Source organism: Neofelis nebulosa, chromosome 13 (genome assembly GCF_028018385.1).
Source record: "Neofelis nebulosa isolate mNeoNeb1 chromosome 13, mNeoNeb1.pri, whole genome shotgun sequence".
Classification (NCBI taxonomy): Eukaryota; Metazoa; Chordata; class Mammalia; order Carnivora; family Felidae; genus Neofelis; species Neofelis nebulosa.
The window spans coordinates 56,875,333-56,892,382 of NC_080794.1; the positions used below are offsets into that span (position 1 = coordinate 56,875,333).

At 36.9% G+C, this 17,050-nt stretch overlaps 1 protein-coding gene across 2 annotated transcripts in view; it reads left to right on the plus strand.

The window, feature by feature from the left end:
- The window catches only part of BTAF1 (B-TFIID TATA-box binding protein associated factor 1), a 120,067-nt gene that overhangs the window by 40,885 nt on the left and 62,132 nt on the right, over positions 1–17,050 (plus strand). For both annotated transcript variants that reach the window (XM_058697151.1, XM_058697152.1), the window contains 3 exons: positions 720–860; positions 2,108–2,232; positions 4,723–4,843. In XM_058697151.1, coding sequence (XP_058553134.1) covers positions 720–860; positions 2,108–2,232; positions 4,723–4,843 — 387 coding nt within the window. The remainder of the gene's footprint in view (positions 1–719; positions 861–2,107; positions 2,233–4,722; positions 4,844–17,050) is intronic.

Genomic DNA, 17,050 nt, shown 5'->3' on the forward strand with positions numbered 1-17,050 from the left:
AGAGAGAGACAGCATGAACGGGGGAGGGTCAGAGAGAGGGAGACACAGAATCTGAAACAGGCTCCAGGCTCTGAGCTGTCAGCACAGAGCCCGACGCGGGGCTTGAACCCACGGACCACGAGATCATGACCTGAGCTGAAGTCGGCCGCTTAACCCACTGAGCCACCCAGGCGCCCCAGTTGTGGTTTTTCAAATGGGATTAGTTACAAATAGACTTCTGTTGTTATTTTTCTTTTTTGTTTATGTGATTCTTTTTTAATAAAGATTGGGACTTTTAAAAAAAATGTTTTATTTATTTTTGAGAGAGAGAGAGAGAGAGTGAGTGTGAGTGGGGAAGGGGCAGAGAGCAAGGGAGACACAGAATCTGAAGCAGGCTCCAACTTCTGAGCTGTCAGCATGGAGCCCGATGCGGGGCTCAAACTCAAGAACCGCGAGATCATGACCTGAGCCGAAGTCAGATGCTTAACTGACTGAACCACCCAGGTGCCCCTAAAGGTTGGGATTTTTGGGACACGGGGCTGGTTCAGTTGAAGAACATGTGACTCTTGATCCTGGGGTCATGAGTTTGAGCCCCACGTTGGTTGTAGAGATTACTTAAATAAGTAAACTTAAAAAAAGATTGGGACTTGTGCTTTCATATGGTAAATTTAATAAAACAAATTTTAAGCACAATAATTGCATTACAGAAAATTAATCTGTTTTGATGTACTGTTTTACAGGATGTAATTAATACTTTATTGCCTAAAGTTTTAACTAGAATAATTGAAGGACTTCAGGACTTTGATGATGATGTCAGAGCTGTTGCTGCAGCATCATTAGTACCTGTGGTAGAAAGCCTTGTAGACCTTCAGACACAGAAGGTAAATTAAATATTTTTGCATTTTCTTCTATAGAGCTTGTTTACACTTGGGTATAGAGTATTAGGAAAAATATTCAGTATTTTTTTCTCCTCCAATTTTTTAAAAGATTTTATTTATTTATATATTTATTTTTTTAATATGAAATTTGTTGTCAAATTGGTTTCCGTACTGAAGATTTTATTTTTAAGTAATCTCTGCATTCAATGTGGAGCTTGAACTTAGAACCTCAAGATTGAGAGTCACATGCTCAGCCAGCCAGACATCCTGTCCTTCCATTTTTCATATAACAGATAGTCCTCTGACGTATACAATCTCAATTATATATTATCCTTGGAATAGTGAATTTTCTCTATTAATCTACTTCCCTTTTGTGTACCGAGTATATAAGGAACTTATTTGAGAAGAAAGCAACCATTTCTTCTTTATTTTACTCCTGGTTTTTAGACATATGGGATTTGTGTTTGTTTTGATTTTGGTTTTGGCTTTAAGTTGTTTTAATCTGGTCTCATTTTTTGAAATGCCTCTTTTAATGTCTTTCTTTTTTATTATCAAAACCATAACATGTATACAGCATTTGGAAGTGCAGCAAGCAGTATTTATTTAAAAAGTCAAAAACTAAATTTATCTTTTCATGATGACTAGTGTTGTTTTAAGTATATTAGTTTACAGAGAAGGTCATGTCTGGTGTATGTACACTATATTGTTTTCCAATTTTAGTTTTTTACATAAAATAGGAGTATTGGCTATCTTATTTCCTAAATTCTCCCTCCCATTATAAGCCTGGGTAGGAAGGGAAGTGCCAAAGTAGAGTTGAGTGGCATTTTTTTTTTTTTTTCAACGTTTTTGTTTTTTTTTAATTTATTTTTGGGACAGAGAGAGACACAGCATGAACGGGGGTTGGGGCAGAGAGAGAGGGAGACACAGAATCGGAAACAGGCTCCAGGCTCCGAGCCATCAGCCCAGAGCCTGACGCGGGGCTCGAACTCACAGACCGTGAGATCGTGACCTGGCTGAAGTCGGACGCTTAACCGACTGCGCCACCCAGGCACCCCGAGTTGAGTGGCATTTAAAGAGGGGTAGAGAATTACTAAAGGCAAATAATGTCTCCTCTTTAATTTTGCTCAAAACTGACACTATCCAAGGGCATGGGGATTGTATATGTTTTTGAATCAGTAGTGACTACAATTTTGCATGGCTTGTGAGTATATTGTGTAAAATAACTGTTTTCTTAATAACTGATCCTGTAGGTACCATTCATTATAAATACACTATGGGATGCTCTTCTGGAACTAGATGATCTTACTGCTTCAACAAATAGTATTATGACTCTTCTTTCATCCTTATTAACTTATCCTCAGGTCCAACAATGCAGGTAATTATTTGTAGTTAGTAAAGTAAAAAATGTTTACGTACATTTCCAGATAATCCTAAAAATAAAATAGTTTGGCATCTTTAAGTACAGCACTTAAAGTGAGTTGGAAATGCCAAAGACTACTATTTTCAAATTGGCCTTTTCTTTACTCTCTAGCCACCAGCATAGTAGGGGCAGGAGCTTAAAAAGGTCATGTTTATCCTTGGGGTACTTTGGTTATATAATTCTTCATTTTGTTCATCCTGTGATAGTTAACTTCAAGAATTTAATCATTGCATATTATTTTCATATCCAGTCCGAATACAGAACATTAGCTTTAGAGACATTTAGCTAATAGAATTATCATTGAACATCAGCATTACATTTTCCAAAATTTGCTCCTCAGTGAACTTTTTCTTTGTAATGTTCATTTCAACTCTTGGTCTTGATTTCAATAATTATCAGGAAGGGAATAATACATAATAATGCAGTATAATGTCCAAAGACAGAGGTTGAGTGAAGCCAAAAACATAAATCAAAAAGTGTCACCTATTTTCCTGTCCTGATACTTGAAATAAAGTTCAGCTAATTAATGTATTCCCTACCTTTTAGATTGCCTCCTGAGTAATACTATTTCTATTAATCGTTTCTTTGGAGATACAGAAGAAAAAATTCACATGCAACTTTAAAAATCACAGATGAGAAAATTAATTACTGTTCTTAGCCTAGAGAGGATGTTTAGTGAATGTGCATATGCTCATGATTATAAATGATTTCTGGCTCTGTAAGTCTATTTCTAATGAAAATCATAGATGTATTAAAAACATGTTCAGAATGTTTCAAGTAATACTGGCCCTGCTGAGAGTACTTCAGGGGTAAATTTAGGGCAGTAGGACAACCTACAAGTTGGAATTGCAAAATAAATGCCTGTAAAAGCAAACGAAGAGAAAAATTGGTAGTGCATTTATGAGATTTCCTAATATTCAGGTATTTCAATTAGTAGTGAAAGCTATAGGGATTAAATGTGTTCCATCTGTGTGAAAGCCCTTCTCAAGCTGCAGAATGCAAGAGTTTTTAATTACCCTAAATCAGAAGTTGGTAAACTTTTCTGTGAAAGCCCAGATAGTGGTATTTTTGGTTTTGTGGGTTATATGGTCATTGTCAAAACTACTCAACTTTGTCATTGTAGCTCAATAGTAGCCATAGACAACGCATAAGGAATGAATATGGCTGTGTTCCAGTAAACCTTTATTTAAAAACAGGGTGATGTGGGTTTGGGTTGTGAGCCTGTGTTAACCACTGTCCTAAATAAAGGGTTTAGGACTTAAAAAAAAAAAAAAAAAATCTTTGAGTAGTGTCAGGAAAGCTAGATAACGTAAGGAAATGAAAGAAGTAGTAAAAATTCTGTTAATTCAGAAATAATGTATGAAATACAATAATGTGTGAAATAATGTAGCTTTTATGTATTTATTTTTCAAAATTGCCCTGTTAGGAAATTTGTTTCACATATTATGATATTTGGCAGATACTTTCCAGCTATGTAAGAAGAAATGCAGCATGTCATTTGGAGCATGAACAGTTAAAAGTTACTCTATTAACAAGACCTTGTTATAATGCTTTTACATAGTTTGAGTCTGTTTTTTGTCTCTGTTCATGTGTTTAATAATTTTATAAGTAAATTTACTAAACATGTAAATAAATGTGAGAAGAGATGTTCATACAAACCTGCAAGTGATGAAAATAATGCTAAAATATAGACCTGAGGGGAACCACAAAAGAACATACAGTTAACACCTGCCATATTCTTTTTTATTCATGCCTTTTTCTAGAGTTATATATTTCAAATGCTATTTCTAAATCATTTCCTAATTCAAGGTAGTTTTTATAAATGACTCATGGATACGACAGGAATTCTATGGTCCAAGTTGTTAGCCTAGAAGTGGCTTTGCTTGCTTTTCCATTTAAATTCTAATTGTGAGAAGGAAGATAATCTGAGTTTTCCTAACTTTAGTAATGCTAAATCAGGATGACAGATTTCGAAGCTACTACCATGCCACCTCTTGCTCATTTGATAATGTGGCAGAGATGACCCCAATGGGGAATATAAGTTATGTGCATCTAATGGTTACTGATTGGGGTTAGCCATGGGAAAGAAGAAAAAATTAATCTTGATTTTGTGTAGCCTACCAGTTAAGACACATGTTCCATTTTCCTAAGAACAGATTGAAAAAAGGGCAGCTATATTGGAAAGTTCTACTTTGACAAAGGTAATTCGTGGCATTAGTACCATAGAACTTAATGTTGATATTTATGACTGCATTTGCTCTGGGTGTTCTGGTGCTATAATAACAGTTTTGAATGAGGATGTTAAATGAACGTTCATATGAAAATACTACCTTTTTAGAATTTATTCATCAAAAAAGGTATGAGGTCTACAGGACATATTTAGAAAATGTATCAATAGAATTTCAACTGAAAATGAGTAAGCCTAATTTGTGTCTTGTTTATTAGTATTCAGCAGTCACTCACAGTTCTAGTTCCACGTGTCTGGCCTTTTTTGCATCACACTATATCATCAGTTCGAAGAGCAGCATTGGAGACTCTATTTACGTTATTATCAACACAGGACCAGGTAAGAACTAATAACTATGTGTAGTGATACTGAAATTACATAGAATCATTTTATAAACTCAATCAGTCTGGTTACCTTTGCTACATATCCAAAGATCAGGAGGATGCTGGGCTAGTAGAAATGGTATGGTGACCATGTAGACATATAAAAATATAATCACCATGAGGGCAGAAATATTTTAATATTTTGTTCTAGGTCATATTCCCAGCACTTAGAATAGTGCTTAACACATAGGAGGCCTTCAACAAATACTTGTTGAGTGAAAGATCAATCGAATAGTCTCTTTGTTTCAGAGATCTGTTATTCAGTCTTAGCTTGCTTCATGTGGTTGTCAGATAGGTGGTTGGCAGAACATATCCCAGGTTAGGAGGCTACATTTGGAGCTCTACAGTATGACTTCTAAAGAGTGATGATGAAATTACTAGGCACTTGCCTCTCTTAAGAATTAATAATCTTAAGCACATGGTATTTCCAAGGGTAGTAAACATCAGAAGTCACAACATGAAGTGCCTAGAGAGATCATTCACGTAATATCAGTATGTGAATGGAGTCTGTGCTGACCTAAGGAATCTTTGCCCTGCCTATAAAAGACTTAACATTTCTATTTTTAAAGTAACTATAGGTCAAACGAAATACTAGAATGTAGGGAAGTATCATAATCCATTCTTAGGACATGCTGTTATTTGTTGGCACTACAGTTTGAGCCAGTGATCTTTAAAAAGCAGTGGGTTTTTGTGTTTGTTTGTTTTGTTTTTTTAAGACAGTAGATTCTAGGATGGGTAAATGTCTCTCTTATGTTCACTAACCACACATTTCTTTGTGAATTAGAAATATTCCATGTAGACTTGCTTTAATCTGCAGCATGGGATTGTATTGTACTTCTTTGAATCAGTGTCTATAAATTTTGTTTTGCTGTATTTTTTTATTTGATCTAATCAGAATCTTCTGAGGTCTATCAGGTGTGTTTTATAATCCTCATTTGATGAGGCATGGGCTGATAAGACACACTGGCATGGGTTGTTTTGAATTTTCACTTCATTTTTGTTTTGTGGTTTTTGTCTAAATGTTTTTGGTGTAAGGTTAAATTTGCTTTGGTTAATCCTCTTAAAGTTAACAGATTTCCTTATTTCATGTTATTGTTTTTCTAACAGATGTACTTTTAAGAGCAGTTTTAGGTTGACCAAAATATTGAGTGAAAAGTATGTAGTTCGTATATGCCTCCATATTCCCCCACCCACACTTTTCCCTATAGTTAACATCTTGCATTAGTGTAGTACATTTCTTATGCTTGGTAACCAATATTCATCCATTATTATTAAGTAAAGTCCATAGTTTATATTAGGGTTCACTCTTCATACTGTTTTGTATGGGTTTTGGCAAATGCACAGTGGTATGTATCTGCCATTACAGTATCATATAAACTAGTTTCACTGCCTTAAAAAAAAAAAAAGACCTGTGCTCCACTTAAGTACCCCTCTTTTCCTCCTTCCGGATTCTTAACAGTCACTTACCTTTTTTAAGTCTCCATAGTTTTACCTTTTCCAGAATGTCAAATAGTTGAGAGTCATGCAATATGTAGCCTTTTCAGATTGGCTTCTTTCACTTAGCAATGTGAAATTAAGGTTTCTTTATGTCTTTTTGTGACTCGATAGATCATTCCTTCTTATCACTGAATAATGTTCCATTGTATGGGCATACCACAGTTGATTTACTCACTTATTGAGGATATCTTGGTTGCTTCCTGTTTTGGACAATTATGAATAAAGTTGTAAACATTCATGTGCAGGTTTTCGTATGGGCACAAATTTTCAGTGTGCTTAGGTAAACACCAAAGAGCATAAGGAGATGTTTAATTTTATAAGAAAGTGTCTTTCAAAGTGGCTATACCATTTTGTATTTCCATCAGCAGTGAATGAGAGTTCTTGTTGCTGCGCATCCTCACCAATACTGGATATTGTCAGTGTTGTAGATTTTAGCCCTTCTAATAAATGTGTAGCGGTATCTTACTTAAAATTGCAGTTTTCCAATGATATGTGATGTTGAGCATAGTTTCATGTGCTTATTTGCCATCTGTATCTCTTCTTTGCTGAAATGTCTATTCAGGTTTTTTCCTTTTTTTTTTTTTTTTTTGGATTGAGTTTTCTTACTCTTGAATTTTAAGATTTCTTTGTGTATTTTGGATACACGTCCAACATCGTTCTTTTAAGTCTTTCTGTTTTTTATTAAGGTGATTAAACTACTTGCAGCCTCTTTTTAACTTCAGTGGTTTTTAATTATTTGGTAATATATTTACTTAAGTTAGGTATTTTAGTAATTTATTTATAGTATTATATATAAATGGATTTTCTAAATAACTGAAACATACTTTTTAACCAAAAATAGTTAACATTAAAATGATTGACACACCTGATCATGATCTTCAACTGTATTAAACATAAGGTAATATTTTTTGATCAATCAGCCCACCAATATTGTTTGTTGGTTATTAGTTTTTATATGGTGCTTACTATGGTATAGTGTGGGAATATTGTGATACATGAGAGGTGCTGCTGTCAGTGACTGAACTGTTCTTTTTCAATTGCTCTTTCCTATTTTTTTTTCTCTCTAATCTGTCAATCTCAATCTGACTTCTCTTGTTAGTCTTATAATGTGGTGTTTCCTCTTATATTTCAAAATTTTTACAGTTTAGGTAAGATACCAAGGTTGTTCTAAATCCTCTTCTCTATTTTTTAGCCCCTAAATGATTGTCGATATTGGTTATTAAAATTACATGGTTGTGAAAACATCTCTATGTTCTGCGGTGTTGATTTTCTTATCTAGGACTCAACTATTTTTGTCTTTTGAATTTGCCTTTACTGGCTTGTAAATGAAACTTTGGCCCTAGTATATGTAAAAAATTGATGAGGACTCTTGATCATATACCAGAACTCTTACTGTTCTTTATTTGTGATTTGTAGTATGTCAGCCACCACTTATGCAGAGCTCTCCAATATTTGTTAAATAAATTTGTATAAAATTCTATGCAGGTTATTCAGAGAAATTTTTTAAAAATCCAACATGGTTCTTATTTTTACCTTGTAAAAATTTACAGCGTGATTGTGACAAGACTCTTACATGATAAGTTTTTTTCTTAAACATTTATTTATTTTTGAGAGAGAAAATGTGAGCAGGGGAGGGGTAGAGAAAGGGGGACAGAGGATCTGAAGCGGGCTCTATGCTGACAGCAGAGATCCTGATGTGGGGCTTGAACCCATGAACCATGAGATCAGGACCTGAGCCAAAGTCAGAAGCTTAACTGACTGAGCCACCCAGCTGCCCCTTCCATGATAAGTTTAATAAAAGAGTTAAATAATGGAAGAGCAGAAAATGAGAGATGTCAGGAAGCAGCACTGAAGGTTAGACTAAGTGCTGAAGGACCAGGAGGATTTGGGTGATAGGGCTAAAAACTAGTCTTCCCAAAAAAACCCCACAAAAAACAAAAGACCCCTAATCCTCCCTTATTTATACGTATGTACGTACGTACGTACGTATGTATATATGTATGTATGTATTTTTGCATTTTTTAAATGTAAATTTTAGTTAAAATACATTGCAATTTTGATTTCAGGAGTAGAATTCAGTGATTCATCACTTACATACAACACCCAGTGCTCATCATAAGTGTCTTCCTTAGTACCCATCAAGCATCTAGCCCATCTCCCACCATCTCCCTCTGTCAAACCATGGTTTGTTCTCTGTCATTAAGAGTCCCTTGTAGTTTGTTTTCCTCTCTTCTCTATGCCCCCCATTGTTCATCTGTTACGTTTCTTAAATTTGACATATGAGTGAAATCATATGGTATTTGTCTTTCTCTGATTGACTTATTTCACTCAGCATAATATATTCTAGCTTATTCACGTTGTTGCAAATGGCAAGATTTCATTCTTTTTGTTGGCTGAGTAATATTCTATTGTAGAGTATATGTATATAACACATCTTTAAATAATTTTTTTAATTTTTTTAATTTATTTTTTAAATTCACATCCAAGTTACTTAGCATATAGTGCAACAGTGATTTCAGGAGTAGATTCCTTAATGCCCCTTACCCACTTAGCCCATCCCATCTCCCACAACCCCTCCATCAACCCTCTGTTTGTTCTCTACATTTAAAAGTCTCTTATGTTTTGTCCCCCTCCCTGTTTTTATATTTTTGCTTCCCTTCTCTTATGTTCATCTGTTTTGTATCTTAAATTCCTCATATGAGTGAAGTCATACGATATCTTTCTCTGACTAATTTTGCTTAGCATAATACCCTCTAGTTCCATCCACGTAGTTGCAAATGGGAATATTTCATTCTTTTTGAGTGCAGAGTAATACTCCACTGTGTGTGTGTGTGTGTGTGTGTGTGTGTGTGTGTGTGTGTCTGCGTCTGCTTTCTCTTCGAGGATATATATATATATACACACACACACACACACACCACATCTTCTTTATCCATTCATCTGCTGATGGACATTTGGGCTCTTTCCATACTTTGGCTGTTGTTGATAGCGCTGCTATAAACATTGGGGTGCATGTGCCCCTTCGAAACAGCACACCTGTATCCCTTGGATAAATGCCTAGTAGTGCAGTTGCTGGATTGTAGGGTAGTTCTATTTTTAATTTTTTGAGGAACCTCCATACTGTTTTCCAGAGTGGCTGTACCAGTTTGCATTCCCATCAGCAGTGCAAAAGAGATCCTCTTTCTCTGCATCCTCCCCAACATCTTTTGTTGCCTGAGTTGTTAATGTTAGCCATTCTGGCTGGTGTGAGGTAGTATCTCATTGTGGTTTTGATTTGTATTTCCCTGATGATGAGTAATATTGAGCATTTTTTCATGTGTTGGTTTGCCATCTGGATGTCTTCTTTGGAGAAGTGTCTATTTTATGTCTTTTGTCCATTTCTTCACTGGATTCTTTGTCTTTTCCATGTTGAGTTTGATAAGTTCTTTATAGATTTTGGATACCAACCCTTCATCTGATATGTCATTTGCAAATATCTTCTCCCATTCAGTCAGTTGCCTTTTAGTTTTGCTAATTGTTTCCTTTGCTGTGCAGAAGCTTTTTATCTTGATGAGGTCCCAATAGTTCACTTCTGCTTTTGTTTCCCGTGCCTCTGGAGACATGTTGAGTGAGAAGTTGCCACGGCTGACATCAAAGAGGATTTTGCCTGCTTTCTCCTCGAGGATTTTGATGGCTTCCTGTCTTACATTTAGGTCTTTCATCCGTTTTGAGTTTGTTTTTGTGTATGGTGTAAGAGAGTGGTCCAGGTTCATTCTTCTGCATGTCGCCATCCAGTTGTCCCAGCACCACTTGCTGAAGAGACTGTCTTTATTCCATTGGATATTCTTTCCTGCTTTGTCAAAGATTAGTTGGCCATACGTTTGTGGGTCCATTTCTGGGTTCTCTATTCTGTTCCATTGATCTGAGTGTTCTTGTGTCAGTACCATACTGTCTTGATGATTACAGCTTTGTAATTCAGCTTGAAGTCCAGGATTGTGATGCCTCCAGCTTTGGTTTTCTTTTTCAAGATTGTTTTGGCTATTTGAGTTCTTTTCTGGTTTCATGCAAATTTTAGAATTGTTTGTTCTATCTCTGTGAAGAATGCTGGCGTTATTTTGATAGGTATTGCAATGAATATGTATATTGCTTTGGGTAGTATTGACATTTTTAACAATATTTGTTCTTCTTATCCAGGACCATGAAATATTTTTCCATTTTTTTTGTCTCTTCTTTATTTTCTTTCATAAGCTATCTATAGTTTTCAGTGTATAGATTTTTCACCTCTTTGGTTAGATTTATTCCTAGGTATTTTATGGGTTTTGGTGCAATTGTAAATGGGATTGATTCCTTGATTTCTCTTTCTGTTGCTTCATTATTAGTCTGTAGGAATACAACTGATTTCTGTGCATTGATTTTACATCCTGCAACTTTGCTGAATTCATGGATCAGTTCTAGCAGTTTTTTGGTGGAATCTTTTGGGTTTTCCATATAGAGTATCATGTCATCTGCGAAGAGTGGAAGTTGGACCTCCTCCTGGCTGATTTGGATGCCTTTTATTTCTTTGTGTTGTCTGATTGCTGAGGCTAAGACTTCCAATACTGTGTTGAATAACAGTGGCGAGAGTGGACATCCTTGTCTTGTTCCTGACCTTAGGGGGAAATCTCTCAGTTTTTCCCCACTGAGGATGATATTAGCATTGGGTCTTTCGTATATGGCTTTTATGATCTTGAGGTATGATCCTTTTACCCCTACTTTCTTGAGGGTTTTTATGAAGAAAGCATGCTGTATTTTGTCAAATGCTTTCTCTGCATCTAGTGAGAGGATCGTGTGGTTCTTGTCCTTTGTTTTATTGATGTGATGAATCACATTGATTTGCAGATGTTGAACCAGCCCTGCATCCCAGGTATAAATCCCACTTGGTCGTGGTGAATAATTTTTTTTAACGTATTTTTGGATCCAGTTGGCTAATACCTAGTTGAGGGTTTTTGCATCCATATTCATCAGGGAAATTGGTCACTAGTGCTTTTTAGTGGGGTCTCTGTCTGATTGTGGAATCAAGGTAATGCTGGCTTCATAGAGTTTGGAAGTTTTCCTTCCATTTCTATTTTTTGGAACAGCTTCAAGAGAATAGGTGTTAACTCTCCTTAAATGTTTGGTAAAATTCCCCTGGAAAGCCATCTGGCCCTGGACTCTTGTTTTTGGGGAGATGTTTTTTTATTAGTAATTCGATTTCTTTACTGGTTATGGGTCTGCTCAAATTTTCTATTTCTTCCTGTTTCAGTTGTGGTAGTTTATATGTTTCTAGGAATTTGTCTGTTTCTTCCAGATTGCCCATTTTATTGGTGTATAATTGCTCATAATATTCTCTTATTATTGTTTTTATTTCTGCTGTCTTGGTTGTGAACTCTGCTCTTTCATTCTTGATTTTATTTATTTGGGTCCTTTCCTTTTTCTTTTTGATCAAACTGGCTAGTGGTTTATCAATTTTATTAATTCTTTCAAAGAACCAGCTTCTGGTTTCATTGATTTGTTCTACTGTTTTTTTGGTTTTGGTAGCATTGATTTCTGCTCTAATCTTTATTTCCTGTCTTCTGCTGGTTTTGGGTTTTATTTACTGTTCTTTTTCCAGTTCTTTAAGGTGTAAATTTGGTTATGTATCTGAGACCTTTCTTCCTTCTTTAGGAAGGCCTGGATTGCTATATACTTCCCTCTTAAAACTGCCTTTGCTGTGTCCCTGAGGTTTTGGGATGTGGTATGATCACTTTCATTGGCTTCCATGTACTTTTTAATTTCCTCTTTAACTTCTTGGTTGGCCCATTCATTCTTTAGTAGGATGTTCTTTAGTCTCCAAGTATTTGTTTACCTTTCCAAATTTTTTCTTGTGATTGATTTAGAGTTTCACCATGTTGTGGTCTAAAAATATGCATGGTATGATCTCAGTCTTTTTGTACTTGAGGACTGATTTGTGTCCCAGTATGTGATCTATTCTGGAGGACATTCCATGTGCATAAATAAATTTTTTTTTTAAGTTTATTTTGAGAGAGAGAACGCGCATGCAAGAGCAGAGGCAGGGGGCAGAGAGAGAGGGGGAGAGAATTCCAAGCAGGCTCCACACAGAGCCCGATGTGGGGCTTGAACTCACGAACCACTGTGAGATCATGACCTGAGCCAAAACCAAGAGTCGGATGCTGAACTGACTGAGCCATCCAGGTGCCCCAACCACATCTTCTTTACCCATTCATAAGTTGATGGACATTTGGACTCTCTCCATAGTTTGGCCTTGTTGATAATGCTGCTATAAACATTGGGGTGAATGTACCCCTTTGAATCTGTATTTTTGTGTGTTTTGGGTAAATACCTAACGGAGCAATTGCTGGATCATAGGGTAGTGTATTTTTAGTTTGTTGAAGAACCTCTATACTGTTCTCCAAAGTTGCCGCACCATTTTGCATAACCATCAACAGTGCAAGAGGGTTTCTCCGCATCCTCTTCAATACCTGTTGTTTCTTGTGTTGTTTATTTTATCCATTCTGACAAAGCGTGAGGTGGTACCTCATTGTGGTTCTGATTTGCATTTCCCGGATGATGAGTGATGTTGAGCAAATCTTTTCATGTGTCTGTTAGGCATGTGGATGTCTTCTGTGTAAAAGTGTCTATTCATGTTTCTGCCAGTTTCTTAACTGGGTTATTTGTTTTTTAGATATTTGATAAGGTCTTTTTTTTTTTTTTTAAATGTTTGTTTATTTTTGAGAGAGAGAGTACAAGCAGGGGAGGAGCAGAGAGAGAGGGAGACACAGAATCTGAAGCAGGCTTCAGGCTCTGAGCTGTCAGCACAGAGCCTGTTGCCAGGCCCGAACCCAGGAACTGTGAGATCATGACCTGAGTCGAAGTTGGATGCTTAACTGACTGAGCCGCTCAGGCACCCCGATAAGTTCTTTATAGATTTTGGATACTAAACCCCTATCAATAGGATGAGTTTGGGAGTTTTCTTTCTATTTTTTTTTTGGAACAGTTTGAGAAGAATATTTATTAACTCTTCTATAAATGTTTGGTAGAATTCTCCTGGGAAGCCATCTGGCACAGGACTCTTATTTGTTGGGAGATTTTTATTCAGTTTCTTTGCTGGTTATGGGTCTGTGCAAATTTTCTATTTCTTCCTGTTTCAGTTTTGGTAGTTTGTCAGTTTCTACGAATTTGTCCATTTCTTCCACATTGCCCTGTTTGTTGGCATGTAATTTTGATAATATTTTGTTATAATTGTTTATATTTCTCTGTTGGTGGTTGTGATCTCTCCTCTTTCATTAGTGATTTTATATGGATCCTTTCTCTTTTCTTTTTGGTAAGTTTCGCTAAGAATTTATCAATTTTGTTAATTTTTTCGAAGAACCAGCTCTTAGTTTTGTTGATCTGTTCTGTTTTTGTTTATCAATTATTTCTGCTCTAATCTTTATTATTTCCCTTCTTCTGCTGGTTTAGACTTTATATGCTGTCTCTTTTCTAGCTCCTTTAGGCGTAAGATTAAGTTGTGTAGGGACCTTTCTTGCTTCTCAAGATAGGCCTGAATTGTGATATACTTCCTTGTTATAACTGCCTTTGCTGCATCCCAAAGATTTTGGACTGTCATGTTTTCATTTTCATGTGCTTCCATGTATTTTTTAAATTTCTTCGTTGATTTCCTGGTTAATCTGTTCATTCTTTAGTAGGATGTTCTGTAACCTTAATGTATTTAAGGGCTTTCCAAATTTTTTTCTTGTGGTACACTTTAAGTTTCATAGCACTGTGATTTGAAAATATGCATGCTATGATCCCAATCTTTGTGTACTTGTTGAGGGTTGATTTGTGATCCAGTATGTGATCTCTTCTGGAGAATGTTCCGTGTGTACTCGAGAAGAATGTGTATTCTGTTTTAGGATGAAATAAATTCCATCTGGTCCAGTGTGTTCAAAGCCATTGTTTCCTTGTCGATTTTCTGCTTAGATGATCTGTCCATTGCTGTAAGTGGGGTGTTAAAGCCCCCTACCATAATTGTATTATTATCAATGAGTTTCTTTATGTTATTAATTGATTTATATATTTGGGTGCTTCCAAGCTGGCATGAATATTTACAGTTGTTAGATATTTTTGATGGATAGACCCCTCCCTTAATTATGATATAATACTGTTCTTTATCTCTTGTTACAACTTTGGTTTTAAAATCTAGATTGTCTTGTATTAGTATGGCTACTTCAGCTTTCATTGATGTCCATTAGCATGATAGATGGTCCTCCATCCCCTCACTTTCAGTCTGCAGTTGTCTTTAGGTCTAAAATGAGTCTCTTGTAGGCAGCATATAGAGGGACCTTGTTTTTAAATCTGTTCTAATACCCTGTACTAGAGTATTTCATCCACTTACATTCAGAGTGATTATTAAAAGATATGAAATAGGGCCATTGTGTTACCTGTAGAGTTGGTGTTTCTGGTGATGCTCTGGTACTTTTTAGTCTTTGTTGCTTTTAGTTTCCCTCCCCTCCTCTCCCAACTCAAAGAATTCCCCTTGAAATTTCTTGCAGGGCTGGTTTAGTGGTCACAAACTCCTTTAGTTTTTGTCTGAGAAACTCTATCTCTTACTCTATTTTTTTTTTTTTAGTGTTTTTATTTATTTTTGAGACAGAGAGAGACAGAGCATGAGTGGGGGTGAGGGGGGCAGAGAGAGAGGGAAACAGAATCTGAAGTGGGCTCCAGGCTCTGAGCTGTCAGCACGGAGCCCGACATGGGGCTTGAACTCACGGACGGTGAGATCATGACCTGAGCTGAAGTCGGCTACCCAGGTGCCCCTCTCTTACTCTATTTTGAATGACAACCCTGCTGCATAGAGTATTCTTGGTTCCATATTTTTCCCATTCAGCATGTTGAATTTATCTTGCCTCTTCTTTCTGTCCTGCCAAGTTTCTGTGGACAGGTCTCCTGCAAACCTGATTCGTCTCTCAGTGTTAGGTTAATGACTTTTTTCCCCTTGCTGCTTTCAGGATTCTTTCTTTGTGTATTTTGTGAATTTCACTATGGTATATTGGTGATGTCTGGCTTTTGTTGAATTTAATGGAGCTCTCTGTGCTACTTGGATTTTGATGTCTGTTCCCTTCCCCAGATTAGGGAAGTTTTCAGCTATAATTTGCTCACGTAAACCTTCTGCCCCTTTTTCTCTCCCTTCGTCTTCTGGGATTCATATAATATGAATGTTATTACTTTTTTAAATGTTTATTTGTTTTGAGAGAGAGAGAGAGCACACAAGCCGGGGAAGGCCAGAGAGAGAAGGTGAGAGAGAATCCCAAGCAGGCTCCTTGTTGTTAGCACAGAGCCTGACGCGGGGCTCAATCCCACAAACTGTGAGATCATGACCTGAGCTGAAATCAAGAGCCTGACACTTAACCAGCTGAGCCCCTCAGTCGCCCCCGAATGTTGTTATGTTTTAATAAATCACTGAGTTCCCTAATTCTGCCTTCATGATCCCTGACCTTTGTTTCCCTCTTCTTTCAGCTTCATTGTTTATCTTCTGTACTGATAATTTGCTCTTCTGGCTTGTCCATCTTCGTTTTTATGGCCTACATTTGGGATTGCCTCTCATGTATAGCATTTTAAATTTTGACCTTACTAGATTTTAGTTCTTTTCTTTGTAGAAAGGGATTCTCTGGTGTCTTCTATGCTTTTTTCAAGCCCAGCTAGTATCTTTATAATTGTTGTTTTAAATTCTAGTTCAGACATCTTATTCATATCTGCATTAGTTAAATCCCTGGCCATCATTTCTTCCTGTTCTTTCTTTTGAGGTGAATTTCTCTGTCTTGTCATTTTGGAGGAAGAAAAAACAGTAATATTAGAATGAAATAAAAATTAAAGAATTAAAAAAATCAAATAAAGGAAGTTAGATCCTAGGTGTGTTTTGGTCTGCTTATTAAGAGAAGCTTGATAGAAAAAAAGAAGAGAGGGGCGCCTGGGTGGCGCAGTCGGTTGAGCGTCCGACTTCGGCCAGGTCACAATCTCGCGGTCTGTGAGTTCGAGCCTCGCGTCAGGCTCTGGGCTGATGGCTCGGAGCCTGGGGCCTGTTTCCGATTCTGTGTCTCCCTCTCTCTCTGCCCCTCCCCCGTTCATGCTCTGTCTCTGTCTGTCCCAAAAATAAATAAAAAACGTTGAAAAAAAAAAAAAAGAAAAAGAAAAAAAGAAGAGAGAAAACATTTTTTAAGTAGTAAAATAAAATAAACTTTGCTCCTTCTGTATCCACGAAAACAAAAATAGCAAAACCAAAACAGAAGCAACAACAACAACGAAAATGAACAAACAAAAAACCCAAATGAAGCTAGATCTCCTTTGCCCTGCAGGTGGCACTTTGCAGCAGTCTATGGTCAATTGACTAAGACAGCGGAAGGGATTTGTGCTGATCTTCTGGGAGAAGGAGCTGCTACTCTGATTCTCAGGCCCACATGCCTTAGAGTAGAGGTGCCTGGAGGGCTCAGGGAGGTGGGGCTTGGTGTAATGGCTTCATTCTCCACTTGGTGGCACTGTTTGGCTCACTGGGGTTGATCAGTGTTGGTGGCCTAATGATGAAAATGGTGTCTCTGGTCTACGGAACAGGAAGTTTGCACCCTCACAGACACATGACCAGTCATTCCTTCTGTGACCCCCCGCCCCCCCCCCCCCATTCTGACAAGTGTGATAT